The sequence below is a fragment of the Eretmochelys imbricata genome, chromosome 7 (assembly GCF_965152235.1).
Source record: "Eretmochelys imbricata isolate rEreImb1 chromosome 7, rEreImb1.hap1, whole genome shotgun sequence".
Classification (NCBI taxonomy): domain Eukaryota; kingdom Metazoa; phylum Chordata; order Testudines; family Cheloniidae; genus Eretmochelys; species Eretmochelys imbricata.
Genome location: NC_135578.1, coordinates 110,646,897 through 110,664,424, shown reverse-complemented (window position 1 = coordinate 110,664,424; position 17,528 = coordinate 110,646,897). Strand labels below are relative to the sequence as shown.

At 41.4% G+C, this 17,528-nt stretch overlaps 1 protein-coding gene across 6 annotated transcripts in view; it reads left to right on the top strand.

The window, feature by feature from the left end:
- Positions 1-17,528, top strand: part of SLC18A2 (solute carrier family 18 member A2) — a 54,003-nt gene that overhangs the window by 14,111 nt on the left and 22,364 nt on the right. For all 6 annotated transcript variants that reach the window (XR_013346731.1, XR_013346732.1, XR_013346730.1 and 3 more), the window contains 6 exons: positions 5,896-5,954; positions 7,260-7,343; positions 9,958-10,050; positions 11,066-11,155; positions 11,261-11,304; positions 11,389-11,449. Coding sequence is in view for 3 of the 6 variants with exons in the window: in XM_077823075.1 (XP_077679201.1) it covers positions 5,896-5,954; positions 7,260-7,343; positions 9,958-10,050; positions 11,066-11,155; positions 11,261-11,304; positions 11,389-11,449 (431 nt within the window). In the remaining 3 variants the exon portion in view is untranslated. The remainder of the gene's footprint in view (positions 1-5,895; positions 5,955-7,259; positions 7,344-9,957; positions 10,051-11,065; positions 11,156-11,260; positions 11,305-11,388; positions 11,450-17,528) is intronic.

The following is a 17,528-nucleotide window of genomic DNA, read 5'->3' as shown; positions in this document are numbered from 1 at the left end:
AACAAAAAACACTGTTTCTGCTACCTTTGCCTTGTTTCAATTTTATTTCATTGCAACACAAAACCCATCAATGGTTTATCTCACTACCATAAGGTAATTTCGTTAATTAGTATAAACCAGGATCTGAATGAACTCTTTCCTGCTGTTGATGAATTGGTGGGGGGACCTCCCTCGGAGCAAACCACATTTGCACAGACACACCTACTTTGCCTAGGTGATCAGTAGACAGACCTGCATTGCCAAAGTGATCATTTTGGGCTGTTGTGAGTTAAAATTTACTTTAGTGTTGGATGCAGGGGCAAGGAAATGTTATTTTCTTTATTGTATGACTAAAGGACAGGAAAAAAAATAATTAAATTCATGGAGGTAAATGGTACAGGGAATGTAATGTAACATGAGTTTACCGAAAATAGATCATGCCAGAGTGACCTATTTTCCTCCTTTGAGAAAATAACGGATTTTTTAGATAAGGGGAAATGCAGTAGATCTAATATAGTTGGATTTCAGTAAAGCATTTGGCATGGTACCACATGAGAAATTATTAGTTAAATTAGGAAAGATGGGGATCAGTATAAGAATTGTAAGGTGGAAAAGGAACTGGCTAAAAGGGAGAAGGCAACGGGTTGTGCTGAAAGGTGAATTATCAGACTGGAAGGAAGTTACTAATGGAGTTACTCAAGGATTGGTCTTGGGACCGGTTTTATTCAATATTTTTATTAATGATCGTGGCACAGATTGGAGGAGCTAATGATACTACATTGGGAGGCATCATCAATACAGAGGAGGACTGGAATATTCTATCGGTAGATCTGGATGACGTTGAAGACTGGAGTGACAGAAATAGGATGAAATTCAATAGTACAAAGTGAAAGAATATGCACTTAAGGTCTAATAAGAAGAATTTGTGCTACAGCCTGGAGGCTGATGAGTTGGAAGCAACAGAGGAAAGGAAAGACCTGGGTGTTGGGGTGCTGATCATAGGATGACAATGAGCCACCAATGTGATGTGGCTGTGAAAAAGACAAATGCAATGTAGGCATTTCCAGTAGAGATAGAGAAGTATTAATGCCATTGTGCAAGGAACTGGTAAGACCACATTTGGAATACCGTGTACCGTTCTGGTCACCCACATGTGTGAAAGATGAATTTAAACTGGAATAGGTGTAGAGAAGCACTACTAAGATAGCCTACCTGATGAGAGGAGACTGGAAGAGCTTGGCTTGTTTAGTTTAGCAAAAAGAAGGCTGAGAGGGGAATACGATTGCTCTCCATAAATACATTAGGTGGTAAATACCAGGGTGAAGAGATGTTTACGCTAAAGGACAATGCTGGCACAAGAATAAATGGATATAAACTGAACAAATTCAGGCTGTAAATTAGAAGATTTCTAACTATCAGAGGAGTGAGGTTCTGGAACAGCCTTCCAATAGGAGTTGTGGAGGCAAACAACATAATTAGTTTTAAGAGACAACTGGGCAAATTTATGAGTGGAATTGCATGGTGGTGTTGCTTGTGGTGGCAGAGGGCAGGGCTCAAGAGGCCCTAGGGCTCACTTTCTGGTTTATGTCTTAGGTTCCAAAAAGCTCATGCTTTAGGGTTTCAGCTGGTCACCTACAGGGGTCAGGAAGAGATCCTCCCCCACCATGAATTCTGGGTGGGGGTTGACCTTCTTCCTCTGATGTATCAGGTATGGTCATGGTTGGAGATAGCTCATTGGATGGGATGGGCCATGGCTCTAATGTGGCACCAAGGAGTCTCTCTCCCAGGTGCTTGGCTGGTTGATTCTTGCTCATATGCTCAGGGGCAGGAGGCAAACCCATGTGAATGCTCCTCTGAATTCTGGCACTTCACTGAGCTAGGACAACCAACTGTGAGGGGGGTGCAGCAGAGGGAAGTGGCATGTTAAAGGGACATTCACCCATTGGACTTTCACTCTGCAAGGTGAGAAACTGAAGCAAAGGACTTGTGTTCAAGATACTATGGGGCAGATGTTTTACTTATTGTTACTTCACTATTGTGTACTTACTTTTGAGTCATTATTGTGGAGTTTTCCCAAATTAATAAGTTTCCTTTGGCTCTTAATAAAAGTTTTCTTTTGTCATACATAGATTTGGTACTTGGGAGCAAGAAAGTATTACCTCTTGGCACCTAGGGGTGTTTAGTTCTTTCAGATTTCTGGGTGGGGGCTTGAGCTGGATTTGTCTTGTACTATTAAAAGGAACCCCTAGATATGGAACCTTGTTGATGACGATGCCACCTGGCAGAAGGGTTACATGAGTGTAATCACTACCAGACAATTCTGTAATATTGGCTCCATCTTGTCACTGAATCTCAGCAATTTATACATACTTCATCCATAGCTGTCTTCCCCCACTGATTAACGATAGGTATTTTTCCTGAAGTCAGAAATACTTCCGAAAGCTTTTCTAGCTGCAGAGAGCCCTTTGAAACATATTGGATTTTGTCTCAGATTTACCACTGAGCAAGTAATTCCCTACTTGTGGAATTAAAAAGAGAGTGAAAGCAAAAGGAGCAGTAGAGATAGAAAAGATTTACAGGTCTCAGGGTTTTCCTCTGCTGTATGGTGTAGAGATATCACAAATCTGGGGAGAAAAGTCATGGGAAGGGAACAGAAGCTACATGAAATGTTCTAACCCTTTGCATAGTCACAACATTTCCCTGTACACAAAGCACCACAGAGCAACGAGGGGGAGTGGCTCAGGAGAAAGGGGGAGGAGTAATTAAAATAGTTGCTATGTGGGCTTATTTACATGTTAAAAAAAGTTTAGTAACTGATCTGATTGGAGCACATACTCCTAATCTGTGCATTGTAAACTCTGTTGGAGGGGTCACCTATAGCGGTCAGGAAGAGATCCTCCCGCACCATGAATTCTGGGTGGGGGTTGACCTTCTTCCTCTGATGTATCAGGTATGGCCATGGTTGGAGATAGCTCATTGGATGGGATGGGCCATGGCTCTAATGTGGCACCAAGGAGTCTCTCTCCCAGGTGCTTGGCTACAGATCAGGACCTAATGGTTGCACAGCAGCCAACTGCTGCTATTAGCACACATCTGCTATTTTAGGAGGATGTGCAGGTGTATTAAGAAAAAAGAAAAGGAGGACTTGTGGCACCTTAGAGACTAACCAATTTATTTGAGCATGAGCTTTCGTGAGCTACAGCTCACTTCATCGGATGCATACCGTTTCGGTATGCAAACGGTATGCATCCGATGAAGTGAGCTGTAGCTCACGAAAGCTCATGCTCAAATAAATTGGTTAGTCTCTAAGGTGCCACAAGTACTTCTTTTCTTTTTGCGAAGACAGACTAACACGGCTGTTACTCTGAAAGGTGTATTAAGAGAGGACCAAACAGGAAGAGACACTGCACATCTGTAAGGTATGGATGAGGGTTTTCCCAAGCTTATTTGTTACCCAGCCCTTGCCTTCTAGTGAGTCAGGAGCCCCATGCCAAGTTTGTGATGCTGCATCAGATCAATATCTCCCCAAACCCTGGGCAAGATTTCAGGCAAGCCTTTCCTTTCCCTGTGTAATTTCGATAGTGGAGGGATCCAGGGCTATAGTAACTTGAGCCAACAAACACATCTTTCTTCACTGATCATCCAAACATGTTTTTCTCAGAACAACTAGTGTCGGCTTCTTATATATGGATTTCCTTCCCATCTGTTCCCTTTCCTTACCTTTTTTCTTATTGCAGTACCACCAAGGAAGCTGGTGTTCAGACCACCAGCTAGGGATAGAAAAATAAAGTCCAAATCATAGGTTTTTTCACAAACTTTTGTTCAGGGCTTGCTTTATTTCCAGAAAATGTAAACTCAAAATCAGAATAAAACTCAGACTAATAGCTAATAACCCTTTCTACCTTCAGTCAGCTGGGAAAGAATAGGGGACACACCCTCCCCTGCCCAGATCAGCCTGATGGTAGACAACAACCCAGTAACATACCAGACACCTATATACCTTGTCACTCTCCCAGAGACCCCATTGGACAGTGTCTGGTACTTGCACATACTACAAAATGGTGCCTGCCCTGAAAAACTTACAATCTAAGTAGACAAGAGAGAAAAAAGGAATATTATTCTCATTTTACAGATGGGAAACTGAGACAGAGATAGATTAAGTGACTTGTTCAAAGTCATACATGAAGCCTGTGGCAGAACTAGGAATTGAACTCAGATTTTCTGAGTCCCAGTCCTGTTACCTAATCCTAAAACTAACCAATTTGCTTTAATTGTTATCTTAATACCTAAATAATTGTGCCATATTATTTTTAATATAGGAGAAGCACTTAGAGCAAATCTCCCCCTTCCAATCCCCATTGCAGATTTTTATTTCATATTCTACATTTCTTGCATATACAGAACTCCCACTGATGCTAATGGGAGTTCTGCACATGAGTGAGTGCAGCATTTGCCCCTCTAAGACAGGTGTATTTTCTGCAGTCCTTAATTAAGGAAGATTCCTAATAACAATTAGAGTTTCATTTAATTCAGGGCCATGCCATTTGGTCCATATAACTCAGCAGCATTCTAGTACTTAAAAATACAGCACACCGACTGAAGGAAGTTCTACAGTAGCTGAATGAGCCTTTTAAATGCATGGCCTCTCCCTATCACCTTTCCATCTTCTCTGCCCACTTCCTTTTCTCCTTGTCCCTTTCCCCCTTCTCTGAAGTTTGCTTCTGTTCTTTATTTTATTTTAAAAAATCGGTTTTTACATAAAATAAGGATAAGGCAGAATAAGATTTAAAACTATTTGAATTTGTATAAGCAATTTTTTGTAAACTGTAATACAAATAATTGATATTTATTTTAACTACTCATATTATATACAATCAAATGTTTCAAGTAGAGTTAAGGTTAGGTAGCAAATGGTTAACATTATGAGAAGTTTAAGTATAGTTCATTGTGTTTGTTTTCCCCCTATATATTAAAAGATTTAATAAATAGTTAAAAGGAACAAAAGTTCTACAATAGAAATTCTTCCACTGTTTTGCTTGCAGTGCTAAACTGATCAAGCCTACCAGTTTAAGGACCTGATCCTTGCAAGTCATTGGAAGGGTCATTCAGCACTCCTTAAGAAACAATCAGCACTGTGAGGTTTTGGAGCCCTTAAAGGATTTCTTTACAAATACATTTGAGGCTCACATAACAAGGCTCACATACCATGGAAATACTCATTTTGATGAAAAAGCCATTTCTTTGTAGCAAAACATTGCCAATGAAGAGTTTTGACCAGCTGTATTCGTATTCCTGAAGCCTCAGGAGAAGCAAAGTGTTATTTTAAGTCTCTTTGGGCCCAATCCTGCAGTTCTAGTGTAGGCAAAACTCCTGATGAAGTCAATGGAAATTTTTCCCAGGTAAGGGCTAGTAGACTGAGTCTGTCATTGGCCTGACCATATCTCACTGCAGTTAGTGGGACTGTTCTATGTGCTCTTTCTAGTCTAGTTTCAGTGTATAGAGAAGAACAGAATAGTTTCTTAACCAACAGTGAGATATTAGTAGAATATTTCAGAGTTCAATATGCAGAGCCAAATTCTGCCAGGCTTACACTCCATGCAACATCTCTGAAGCCCAGGGGGATTGCAGAGGATATAAATATAGCAGAGTTAGACCAATAGAATTATAAGGGGCAAGTCATTTGAGATTTCTAATACAGAATACAATCTATTGAATGAGAAGGTATGTATGTGGCCAGCATACATTGATTCAAATCCAAAACCCACAAACCGAGCTGCTAAGTTTTTGCAATTTTCTTAATACATAAAAGCAACCGTCCTTTGCCTTCAGCAAGGAATTCACCTCAACAAACCTGTTTTAAAGTGTGCATGAAAAAGTACCATTCTTAAATATATTTGTGTTGACTTTATTTTCCAGAATAGGTTACCAGATTCCAATGTTTGCTGGCTTCTGCATCATGTTTGTGTCGACAATTAGTAAGTGCCTGTTTTTTGCATACTTCGATGCAGATGCTGCATTTTTCATAAATGACCCAGCAGACCTGTCTCTCTCAGAAGACTCCATGTTTATATGCTGGGGGAGAGGGGGACCTTATTTTCAGAGTAAAATACTGGGATGCCTGTTACAGGAAGAAGTTGGTGCTGAGATTTGAATGCATGTCTGGAGGGATTTTGGTAGGCATCAAGTAGGTGTACATGAGCTGGTAGGAGAAAAGGATGCCTATTCTTTCTCTTCATCTGGGAAACTCACCTGACTTGTTTTCTGCCACCCTGTGGATTAGACCATGGCTCACGCTAGCACAAATCATCAGTAACTCTATCAAAGTCAGTGAAAACTGGTGAAAGTACAGAATAAGGCCATAAGTGCACAGGAGGGCTGGTTCAAGGGCTTGTGCAAGGTCAGGGGAGGAGGTACTTGAGACTCATGTGCGTTCAGCCAGCAAGTTGTCAGCTTCACCAGCTCAGCTGGTTGGGTACTCCTTCAAGTGGCCAACTTGCAGATTTTGTAAAACTGACACAGGAACAGGCCCTGAAAGAGTACATTCCTTGTTTTCAGGGACAAGTGTTCACCCTACACTTTTGCCAGTGGGGAGTCTTTCCAGAGTAGAGTGTAGGATCCGGTGCAATACCCAAGAGGCTAGACAGTGCCTTTAAATACAGCTTTATGCAAGAGGCAGTGCACAGATGCAGTCGTCCAGGGGCAGCACTGGGAGGCACTGTGCCTCACAGACACAGTTTCTCTGGTGCTCCCCTATTAGGAGGAGCTGTAAGTTGCTAGAGCCCTGACAGGGGTGCCACACATTCCTCTGCATGTCCAGCCAACTATGTGAGGCAGAACACGGTGGGAAGCAGAGTAGAGCCATTGCTGAGCCTCCCTTTGCCCACTTACTTGTGGGAAGGAGCATCTGGGGTACAGCCCCTGCTCTCCCCGATGCCCGGAGCTGCAAATTGGGCCATGCTAATGCAGCAGTGCAGGGAGATGGGGTGAAGGCAGGGGCAGTTGCATTAGACCAGTGCATATTCTAACCCTTACTCATTAGTAAAGATAGCTTGTATACATTTTTTTTCTGTGTTACCAGGAGGCTTAGATGTGGAGAAACGATTCAACACTGACAAATCTAAATGTAATAAGAGAAAATAATGTGGTTAGCATTGAAAGTGACAACAGTGACAGAAAACACTTGGCTGAATGGTGTTTTCATGATTGTTAAAATATCTTTAACTTTTTAACCTCGTTAGATTTAACTTGATTTTTAAAATCTACCTCGTCCTTTTCTGCAGTGTTTGCCTTCTCAGGAAGCTATACATTACTATTCATAGCAAGATCTCTTCAAGGAGTGGGTTCTTCCTGTTCTTCTGTGGCCGGTAAGAATGAAAGTGTATATGATAGATTAAATTAACTGTATTTTAGCCTGTCATTCTAGTGACAGTCATTTCCTTAATTGTGTATTTTGTCTGGCAGTTTCAATAATTAATGTAGAATTCAATTACATTCATTTTACTTTATATGCAAGAGGCTGGCTGAAAGTATCTCAGAGAAATGTCACTTCCAAATTCTTTGGTATTTGGGTCACGTTACTGTAGAAGACTAAAGATCTATGCTTTTTCGGATACTTGTGTACAAGTGTCTTTAAATTTTTTTAATTCTTTTTATCAATGTAAAAGGTCAGCAAGAACAGATGTCTGCACTGAAGGCTGGTAGCTTGCCACTTCCCATTATAAGACCTTGTTTTCAGTTGCTTATAAATTTGCCAAACCTTAACTGTTTGGGCTGAGATTTCTATGCTAGGAGTCTGCCTAAGGCTGAATTTATTTATTTGTTTATTTAGAAAATTTTGCATCAAAATAGTGCACAGAATGAGGGTCTGAATAAGAATGAGGCTAGGAAAAAACACATTGTTTTGAGCATTTAAAAAAGAATCACGTCATCAATTTTTTTTATTTTTTTTTGTTACGAAAAGCCTCCATGCTTTGGAACAGGGACTTGAAATTTAGCAGTGAGTGGCCTTTGTGTCAGGGATGTGCCTTTGCCATCTTCATGAAAGCCCACACAAATTTAGTCAATTTAAGTCTTTGCAAAATTGCAGTACGCACATGCTAAGCAAAGACTTGTTAAGAGGTTGGCAGCTAAATTCCATGAAGACTCCATCTGCACTGGGCATGCTCCAGCCCAGGGCTAAGCAGGACTTTCCTACAGCTCTGGGCTGCTTGGGTGTTCAGGGCCAAAGTCTGGACATGTGAATCAATGGCAGGGAAAACCATCTTTTCTATACTTTCAGCGACGTCAATTGGATGAGGAGTCCAGGGGGAGGGGCACTAGGACTTGCTGGGCAAGAAGACTAGGAATGGGAGGAGAAGCCTAAGAAGGGGCTGTCTATGTGAGGAGAATGTAACTGTGATGAAGATCAAGGGATAGAAAAGAGACAGGACTGGGAGAGGAACAGGTTGGAGAGGACAGGACAGAAAGGGTCATGGTTGGCAAGGAATGAGAAGAATAGTCTATGCCAACTACAGTATACTCCCCCTCCAGAGCCTGGAACAGAATCAGCACTTCCCAGTCTCACCATTCATCTGCTGTCAGCAAATGTCTGTGAAATCCAGTGGCAAAGTGTCCCATCTGCCTTTAGTGTTGGTCCACATAGACTCTCTATCAGTTAGCTCAAATGGCAGAAGTCTGTACAGTGGCTCTAAAGGTTCCAGCGTTGCTGGTGACCCCTTTGCTTGTCACATGCCACCTGACTCATGAAGGAATTTGTTTTTTTTCAGTTTGCCTTTATAAAGGAAATTAGAGAAAAAGAATATTAAGATTGCAAAATCACACTCAAAAAATTAGGAAATGACAGAATTAAGATTGCCTGCATGTAAAAGCTTTATGATGCAGTCTTTAAGTTACATGATCACATACTATTTTTTCCACAGAAACCCTACCACATTCAGTACACAGGATTGACCTACTCTGACCCCAGCCTCACTTGTTGCAGAAGTTAGAAAATGTAGTGAATCAGATAAAGGATTTCAGGCAGACAAAGAATAGACTCATGATTAAAGTAGTTGAATGCTGCCCTAGAGAATTGAATTCTACCCCAGCTTTTGCCACACAGTTCCTATGTGATGCTAGTCAAGTCACTTAAACCAGACTTTTCACAAGTGGTCACCAATTGTGTGTTCCTCATTTTCTGAGCACCTGACTTGAGACTCTGGGGTCTGATCTAAAGTACTGCTGAACACTGGCAGCTGCAACAGAATTCAATGGGAGCTATGCATTGAACATATCAACTGCTGTATAGTGCTAAGTACTCTGAAAAAGTCAGGTCCTAGGCATCTCAATTTGGGCACCAAAATTAGCAGATACTATTGACCACAGAACAGAGGTCAGTATCCCCTCATTTTAAAGGGGTGTTCTGAAACTATATGCATTAATGTTTGTGAATTCTATAATGACGAGCACCCTTGAAAAGTCCATGAAGAAATTAGTAATTCTGTCTTCAGTCAGGATTTGAATTGTGTACAGTAAATAAGGCCGAGGACCACACATTGAACAAGGAGTAAAGAACATATTGACTAGCTGCTCACTCAGTGAGCACTCGCCATGCGGTGCACTACATGGAAAAAAGTAGTATCTGATCATGTAATTAGTGACTGTATCATAATGAATACATAGAAGGGGTCCAAAGTAAGGTTGCACAGGCAGCCTTCGTTCTGGCATTTCCCATGAGTGCTTGATTTTGCAACCTAATAATGTTCTTTTAATATAGTTTTGGTGTGTGTAATGGCATATATAATGAGGCATAACCTTATAAGCCATCTATGCTTGCAGGACTTCCTTTGACTTCAGTGGGAGTTACACGTGGAGGCATGCATATATATACACACACACAGTAAATGTCTAATATCACATCTTTCTAATATTCAATAAACTGGTGTATAATGAAAATAAGTTATATTATAGAACGGCCTAATTTTTTTTTTTAAATTTTAGGGATGGGTATGCTGGCCAGTGTTTATACAGATGATGAAGAGAGAGGCAATGCAATGGGAATTGCATTAGGAGGACTGGCCATGGGAGTATTAGGTCAGTGAGATGAAATATTAATGGGAACAAAAACAAACAAAAAAATCCCAAAACCAACCAACTACCTGCCCCAAATCCAAAAAACCCACAATGCACATCTGTAGTGTATGGATGTTATAGGAGATTCCACTTGGTATCTCCCCTCTATGAAACAGGATTTTGTCATCCTATCTCCAGTTTATATTAACAGTGCACACTAAAAATAGTTTTAAAAAGTTAAAATAAATTTAATATGCAGATACATTTTGCTAAAGGAAGACAAATCTTGTAACTTTCAAAGTCTGTCACCAATCATCTCTGATTCAGAATGCCTCCCCTTAGCTGTGTGCTGGAGAATAGTGATTAACATCCAGAGATATCATTGTTCATTCTCAGTTACATAGGTGGCTTTTAAGCAGTGCAGCTGCAGTTTGTTTGGAAAAGCCTTTGAAGTTAGAAATACAAACGCTATGGGCTATGTTCTCATCCACATAAATCTATCTTTAAATCCAAGAGTTGAACATAGATCTGCCAAAGGTTTGGGCCCATCCTGTTCCGATTAAAGTCAGTGGCAAAAAATCTTCCTGACTGCACCATGAACAGGCTCTAAGATCAGTATTTCTACCAAACTCATCCTCATGAGCACCTTTCAGACCCTTTGTCAGGTTTCTAGCATTCTTACTTCCATAGGGACAAAATCCTGCTTGCCTTATTCACACAGATAGTACTAGGGAAATCAGTGGACCTGACTGTGTGAGTAAAGCAAGTGGGATCTGGCCCATGCTTGACATTTCTTGTTTGAGCAATGTTTGTAGACTGCAGACAACAATCCCTGGGAAATTATCTAATCTAATCTATTCTATCTAAATATGTTCCTTATACTGAGTTATAGTGCTTTGGTTATTTTAATTAATGACCATTAAGACGGATGGGAATTTTAGCATTGAATTTCAGTGTTAAGAGAACTGGTTCTCCAATATGCTGAAATCTTAAAAGAAAAAGGACCATGAATGTTTTCCTTGTTTTTCTTTCCTAGTGGGTCCACCTTTTGGGAGTGTGATGTATGAGTTTGTGGGAAAGACAGCACCTTTCCTTGTGTTGGCAGCATTAGCTCTGTTAGATGGAGGTCAGTAAATACTAACATTCATAATTCTGTTTAATTCATTCATTTTTACTGTGTAGCATAGCCACCATCTTAAACAACAGCTACAGCATTGATTTCTTTTTGCAGCTGTTCAGTTATTTATTCTACAACCATCCAGAGCACAACCAGAAGTAAGTACCACGATAAAAAACGACTTTATATAATGGGTCATGTTTTGCCCTTCCTAACCCTGCGATTTTGTTATTGTCTGACAGACTCAAAAAGGGACACCATTACTGACTCTCTTGAGAGATCCATATATCATTATTGCTGCAGGTACAGTTTAATTCTTATAGAGTTTAATTCTGACTGTGCTTTTTTGCTGTACCTTGAATCCCGGACTGCCTTACTCTGGCCCTGGTTACGAATAACTTTCTACCAGTGCATCACAATTATTTGCAATGTTAATTTAAAACAAGGTTCCAGGAACAAAATAATTCATGGACATTCAGATGGGCTTAAGATGCAAGTCTTGGATTCACGTCGGACTTTGACCTTCCTAAAGAGCAGAGATTATGGTTCACATCCATCTCTGCGTAGGACTATGTAAAGCATGCATTGTTCACCTGAGAAACTTGAAGGAAAAAATACTTATATCAGTTAGGCTTATGTCAATACACCCTCTAGTCAGCTAAACACATACGTAACTCTTTTTCAAAGCCTATTATTTACTAGGATAAATGCTTTGCAATAAGGAAAACTCTAATGGAATGGGAAGGGGTTAAGTGAGTTCCGCTGACTCACTGAGGGTATGTCTACATTGCAACCAGGGATATGAATGGCAGCTTGTGTAGACATACCTGCATTAGCTGTACTCTAGCTAGCTCATGAAAAAATAGAAGTGAGGATGCCACATGCGGGCTTCTGTACTAGCTCCATAAGCAAGTACATACCCAAGGGGGTCAGGGTACGTTTACATGAGATGCTATTCACAATCTCATACACAATGTAGGTGAATCTTGAGTCAAGAGACAATTGTGCCACCTTGATATATGTGAAGTGTGGCTGTCTGGGGAGAAAGAAGATCCAGCATGTTGCTGAGCAGTTGTGAGGGAAGATTTATCAGAGCATCCAAGCCTGGGGAAAAGGATTAAGATGAACTTTGTTTTCATTAGAAATGGTGTGAGTTTGGATTGTACCTAGAGAATGAACTATGTTTATAGGATTTTGGGAGAGGCGCCTGCTCGCAGATAGCTCAGGGTCTAATGGTAAGTGTTATTTGCTATTACAGACATTATTGATTTGATTAATCTTTCCCACAGGAAGCTATATAACTGGCTGATATAGCTATATAGGCCACACCTTAGGCTCAAATAAGTTTGAATTTTCCATTCTCTCTCTCAGGGTGCTATGTTAGGCGGAATTGGGTGGGGATGCCACTGTTCATTGTGAGCCCACTGGGAACTGTCAGGCTTGCAATGTACAGGAAGCTTATGGAGTATAACCGACTTGTAATCAGAATTACAGAATTAGCTACCAAGGCAAACCTTTCACTGCAACTCCAGTGGGAAGCCTTGCTAACCACAAGTAAAAGTCATGAGCATTTTAGGAGTTATAAATGTACTGACACTTTTAAAATGTTTTCTGCATTCTCATTTTGGAGGTATTAGTTTCACAGTTATAAGTCTAGACTCCAGGGCCTCTGCATGTAGGTCAAATTCTTGATTCGTAATTGTCTACTTTATAGTCAAAGGTATATGCATTTCTCTAACTAGTTTGGCTTATCGGTAGCAAGAGGCTCTATGAAAAGATCTCTTGATATTTCTAAGAGGTGCTTCTTGTGCCTTGGTTTACATCCAACAGAGCTTAAGCTCAACCATGGAAAGCTTCTCCTTGCTCCTGTTGCTGTACCTTATTCCTTTATATATCGTATATTCAGTTATCACTCCTTGTTGCTGGTGGGTTCAGCGCTTTTATTCTAATAAATGTCACAGCAAATAGGATGCCAATACAGTCATTGGAGCACTGGTACAATATGGTCCTTATGGCCAGCTCTGATAAGCAACTGGGCTGTAGCATTTGAATGATTGTCAAGTCCCATGTAGAATGCATGGAAACAGTCCAGTCTGGAGATCATAAAGGCACGGATAACTGTGGTAGGGCCCACAGAGAGAAATGGTCACAATTTTATGCCAAATAAAAAAGATAAAAGGCACTTCTGGGTCCCTAATTGCTTCTGAAGCTCCAGGTGGCTTAGGTAGCCAGAAGTACCTCCGGAGTGCACACCCATTAATGTGAGTTGGGTAGATCCTCTCAATCATGAGGGCAGACGCTATCTAGATGTTTTCTTCAGCTAACGTTTCCATCTTGTCTGGATTAAGCCTCAGTGAGCTCATTCTATTTTGAATCCCTATTTTGGTCAGCAGCCAGGAAAGCAGGAACAGTCTATACCATTGGGGTTTAAAGAAAGATCTAGAATTCTGTGTCATCCAAATACTGGTGACATCGCACCTCAAACTGCCTCAATGTTTCCTGCAGTAGCTTTCACACATGGACAGTATATAGCACATTCAGGGATGACAAATTAGAGTCATATCATGAGAAAGCCCTGAAGAAGGAAGAGGGGTATGTGTGTGTGTGTGTGTGTGTGTGTGTGTGTGAAAAAGCAAATAGATACCACCTTCTGGTATCTGTGTCAGAAGCAAAAGACTGGAACCAGACAACTATCAGATGGTCTGCAGTCAAGCAAAAAAAGCTTCCTGGTCAATAATATCAGTGGCTACTGACAGATGATAAAGAAACATCCATGGATGTCATTGCTTGGAAGAGATCAGCCAACACGGGAAGTGCAATCCCTGTATCATATCCAGATCTAAAACCTGATTGAAAGGATCAAAGAAAACTGAGCACTCCAGGTGGATGAAGTTGCCTTGACAAAGTCAAGTTGCCTTAAATAACCTGGTCCAAAACCAGAATAAGTGAAATACCATGATAGTAAAATTTTAACATCAAGATGTGGTTCCTTGAGCAGGGGTCTGACAATTTTCCATTTGAGGAAAGTATCTTTAGGAGGGCGTTAATGGTCTCCACCAGTAATGCACCCAGTGCATCCCTACTTGATTTTGTCAGCCATGAGGAGCCAGGGTCCAAATGCATGGTAGCAGTTTGAAGTTCTCCCATCACCTACAGGAACTTTGCAAGGCCAACAGGAAATAATTCAGGAAGAATGTGGCATATGTCTTGTCCAAATATGAATCTCACCTCACCTCATGAAAGAGGTCAGTTCAGTACTGTAGAGAGATACGGATGACAAACATTTATTATCTGCCTCCTGATAATAAGGGATCAGTAAGTTGGCATATAAGTCTTTACTAGACCTTGCAGAATACCAGCTCAGACTCCTATTGTTGTGCTGGAATATGTCCTACCTACGTAATAAAGATATGAAGTACCATGGTCATAAAGTAATTACAAGGTTGTTACAAGTGCTGGGTTGTGGCAAACCCTAGAGCAGCGGTTCTCAAACTGTGGGGTAGCCAGGACTGACTTAGACTTGCTGGGGCCTGGGGCCAAAGCCCGAGCCATACCGCCCAGGACCCAAGCCCAAGGGCTTCAGTCCTGCGTGGCGTGGCTCAGGTTACAGGCTCCTTGACTGGGGCTGAAGTACTTGGGCTTCAGCTTTGAGCCCTCTGCCCAGGGCGGTGGGATCAGGCTTTGGGTTTGGCCCCCCCATCCAGCGTGGCAAGAGTTGGGTGGGCTAAGGCTTCGGTCCCCCCTCCTGGGGTCGTGTGGTAATTTTTGTTGTTGGAAGGGGTCACGGTGCAATGAAGTTTGAGAACCCCTCTCCTAGAGACATTTTCTGTCATGTATTGTTAGGGAAATGGACTCAACTTCTTTATACACATCTGTATTTTTGAATTCTATCTTTGGGTAAGTTTATTAAGACCTGAATAAGAATTTTGTTACTTGAGCTCTTCTTTGATTCTAAGGGTAGGTCTACACTACCCACCAGATCGGTGGGTAGCAATCGATATATCGGGGGTCGATTTATCGCATCTAGTCTAGACGCGATAAATCGATCCCCGAGCGCTCTCCCGTCGACTCTGGAACTCCAGTTCTGCTAGAGGCGCAAGTGGAGTCAACGGGGGAGCGGTGGCAGTCGACTCACTGCCATGAAGACGCTGCGGTAAGTCTATCTAGGTATGTCAACTTCGGCCACGCTATTCTCGTAGCTGAAGTTGCGTCCCTTACATTGACTGCCCCCCAAGTGTAGACCAGGGCTAAGATAGAATAGAATTCATTCCTCCAGCTGCATTTTGTATGAGATGAAGTGGTTTTCCAGCATCAAGGTGTTCTTTCAGGCTCAGTTGACTTCTGGTTTTGGACAGGGCATCCTTGTGTATTTAATTGAAACTGCTCATAGACATTTGAAGGTTCCAAGAGCACAAAATGTAGCGGAAAGTTTACTTTAGCCGTTGTTGCTTGCCCCAGGAATGTATGGGTAGTGAGTCTACAAGTTTGTCTTAGGGGTCTTAGATGTGTAGTCTAATACACCTTGGCATTTTTGAACAAAGAATGACCGTGGTGCTCATTTTGTGCTGAACTGTGTGATGAGAGGTTTCTTTCAGGAGAAATAATTTCTCTATGACGTCAGACAAATTAGACTTGAGTTTTTAAAGGTAAAAATTGACTGGTAAACTACTGTAGAGACACTTGAATGTCTCTGAATACCAGTCCAAGACTGTAAGTATTAGAAAGACTTGAGGATTACATATCTAAGGGTACTCGTTACAACCATGGCTTTAAAACTTTGTTGAAGCTCACTTTGTGGTGTATCAGCAGATAGGCATATACCTGTCTCACTATCCTGCTCTTACCCCTCACCCCCCAGATTGTGCAGGTTTTCTTGAGCAAAATGGGGTAGGCTCCTCTTGTCAGGGAATCAGAAAAAAAATACCTTGTGACTTCAACCATGGAACTAGGAAAAATTTAGTGAAGATGCAGATAAGTGTGATTGGGAAATCTGGAAAGAAACTATGAGTCATTCTGGCTCCTTGAATTCAACAGGTAAATTTACCACATGTTAAATTTCATAAAACATTCCACTTGGCTCTAGCTGAGGCATATTGTAACACAGTTTGGGGATGTTTGAAATACCACCACCTGCACTAGATCTCCTTTGAGCATAGACGATTTACATCTCCAAGGCTGTAAGTCCAGCCCTTATACAAAATACTAGAGGGTTCCACAGTAATGGTCAAAAGCACTGTAGCTTGAACAGTGCTATGACAGAACTTTATAATATTACGGTAGAATACTTCTGATAAGAGTTCAGAGTAACAGCCATGTTAGTCTGTATTTGCAAAAAGAAAAGGAGTACTTGTGGCACCTTAGAGACTAACCAATTTATTTGAGCATAAGCTTTCGTGAGCTACAGCTCACTTCATCGGATGCACTTCAAAATATTTGAGACCACAGGGAGTGCCACATTTATAAGAGGCCAAGTTCTGGTCTTCTCTTACTATGGATCAAGCGTGTCACTAGTCTTTCATAGAATCACAGGACTCAAAGGAACCTTGAGAGGTCATCTAGTCCAGTCCCCTGCACTCACGGCAGGACTAAGTATTATCTACATGCACACCCATGTTGGCTTTGCAGAGAGGGTTGGAGAGGAGAGATCCTTGCATCTGGTTGGGATACATTGAGCCTCTCGAGGTGTGGATAACCCATAATAATGAGCACTCCTGCTTCCTATAGAAGCCCTCAATAGATCTTGGACCTTTTCCTCACTGTGCTGCATCTGCAAAGTTAATTGCAGCCCCTGCTGAGCTGCTGCAGTGGGGGAGTGGGGCCAAGATGGGCCCAAGTTTTACAAAATAATAATAAATGAAAAACATCTCTCTTTTCTGGAAGTGAGTAGGATGCTGTTGAAGAAAGGGGAGATTAACTTTCTATCCTCCCCAATATCCTGGCGGGAGTAGAGGGCATCCCCCATGATCACAGCTACTTTTTGCTTTAAGGGATACACAGCTCTTTTAAGGTTCTCTGTGGCTGACAGAATTATGGGGACATCACACCACCTACGAGCCCGGAAGGGACACAGTGCCTCCTCTTAATCATCCTCAAGTACCTAGGGAATGGAGTCAGAGGCCATGCCTTGTACACAATAGGGCTAGGATTTAGCCCCAAGAGAACAGATGTAAAGACCAAAAGATTATAGTTATAACTTATCATTTGTACAACAGTCAGACCTAGTGCACTTTCTAAATGTCACCAACCTCACTGAAATCTTTGTCTCCCCCCACCCCATTATGAAAATAGCTTAACCTTTATTGTACAATTCCTCAGAGAACTGAAATAAATAAGAAGTTGGAGACTTACGTGATCCCCCTCTCCACCATTTAAAGTTAATCAA